Source organism: Antrostomus carolinensis, unplaced genomic scaffold (assembly GCF_000700745.2).
Source record: "Antrostomus carolinensis isolate BGI_N321 unplaced genomic scaffold, ASM70074v2 scaffold579, whole genome shotgun sequence".
NCBI classification, from domain to species: domain Eukaryota; kingdom Metazoa; phylum Chordata; class Aves; order Caprimulgiformes; family Caprimulgidae; genus Antrostomus; species Antrostomus carolinensis.
This window is the reverse complement of record NW_010338994.1, coordinates 77,055-77,792: the sequence shown is the minus strand read 5'-3', so window position 1 is coordinate 77,792 and position 738 is coordinate 77,055. Positions and strand designations below refer to the sequence as shown.

The 738-nt window shown below is 33.5% G+C and overlaps 1 protein-coding gene across 1 annotated transcript in view; it reads left to right on the top strand.

Annotated features, from left to right (window-relative positions):
* Positions 1–297: 297 nt before the first annotated feature.
* SNX7 (sorting nexin 7) overlaps positions 298–738 on the top strand; it is a 24,571-nt gene continuing 24,130 nt past the window's right edge. The window contains exon 1 of the mRNA XM_010175664.1: positions 298–476. Within this exon, the coding sequence (XP_010173966.1) occupies positions 333–476 (144 nt within the window). The 5' untranslated portion in view covers positions 298–332. The remainder of the gene's footprint in view (positions 477–738) is intronic.

Sequence of the window (738 nt, the reverse complement as noted above, 5' to 3'; positions counted from 1 at the left end):
TTGTTTTCTCTTAAAATCATCGGGTTTTATCCACCCTGTTCAGGTTATTAGAGATAATTCAAACTTTGTAAGTCCTGAGTAACTGGCTTCTAACAATTTTTAAAAAGCTGGTAAGTATCTTACACAATTACTGAGTGCTTGTATTCATTTTAGCATTCATAATCAAGTTCTCTTTCTAGCTATGCATAACATCCTTGTCAAATGGTAGCATTTTGCTTTTTCATCAGTTTTAGAATAAATATAAAAGTATATAAAGATGGATTGATATGGATGTTCTCATGTCTTATCTGTAGGATACGTCACTGGCTGAGGTAAACTCATTCAGTTCTTCAATGCCAATATCCCCCTCATCAATGATAAACCAGTATAAATTTGAAGATGAACCAGAATTAAGAGATCTCTTCATTACAGTTGATGATCCTGAAAGCCACATTACAGCCATTGAAACATTTATCACTTACAGAGTAGTCACAAAGGTAAGCATCTGCTCATGGCTATAATAGCTTACATTGGTAACAGTAGTAGTGTTTTCATTCTTCTTGCATACCATTCTCTGGGATATTACTAAATCTAAATTATACTCTGATTTTGCCATGAGTTATAGACCACTAAAACTATATGAAACACTGCAGCAGATCCTGAAAAAAAATTCAGTATAAGTCTACACACATAGTTGCTTAGGGTTTTTGTGCTGAGACAATAGCTAATAATTCTTCAACAGCCAAATCAGCTCTATAT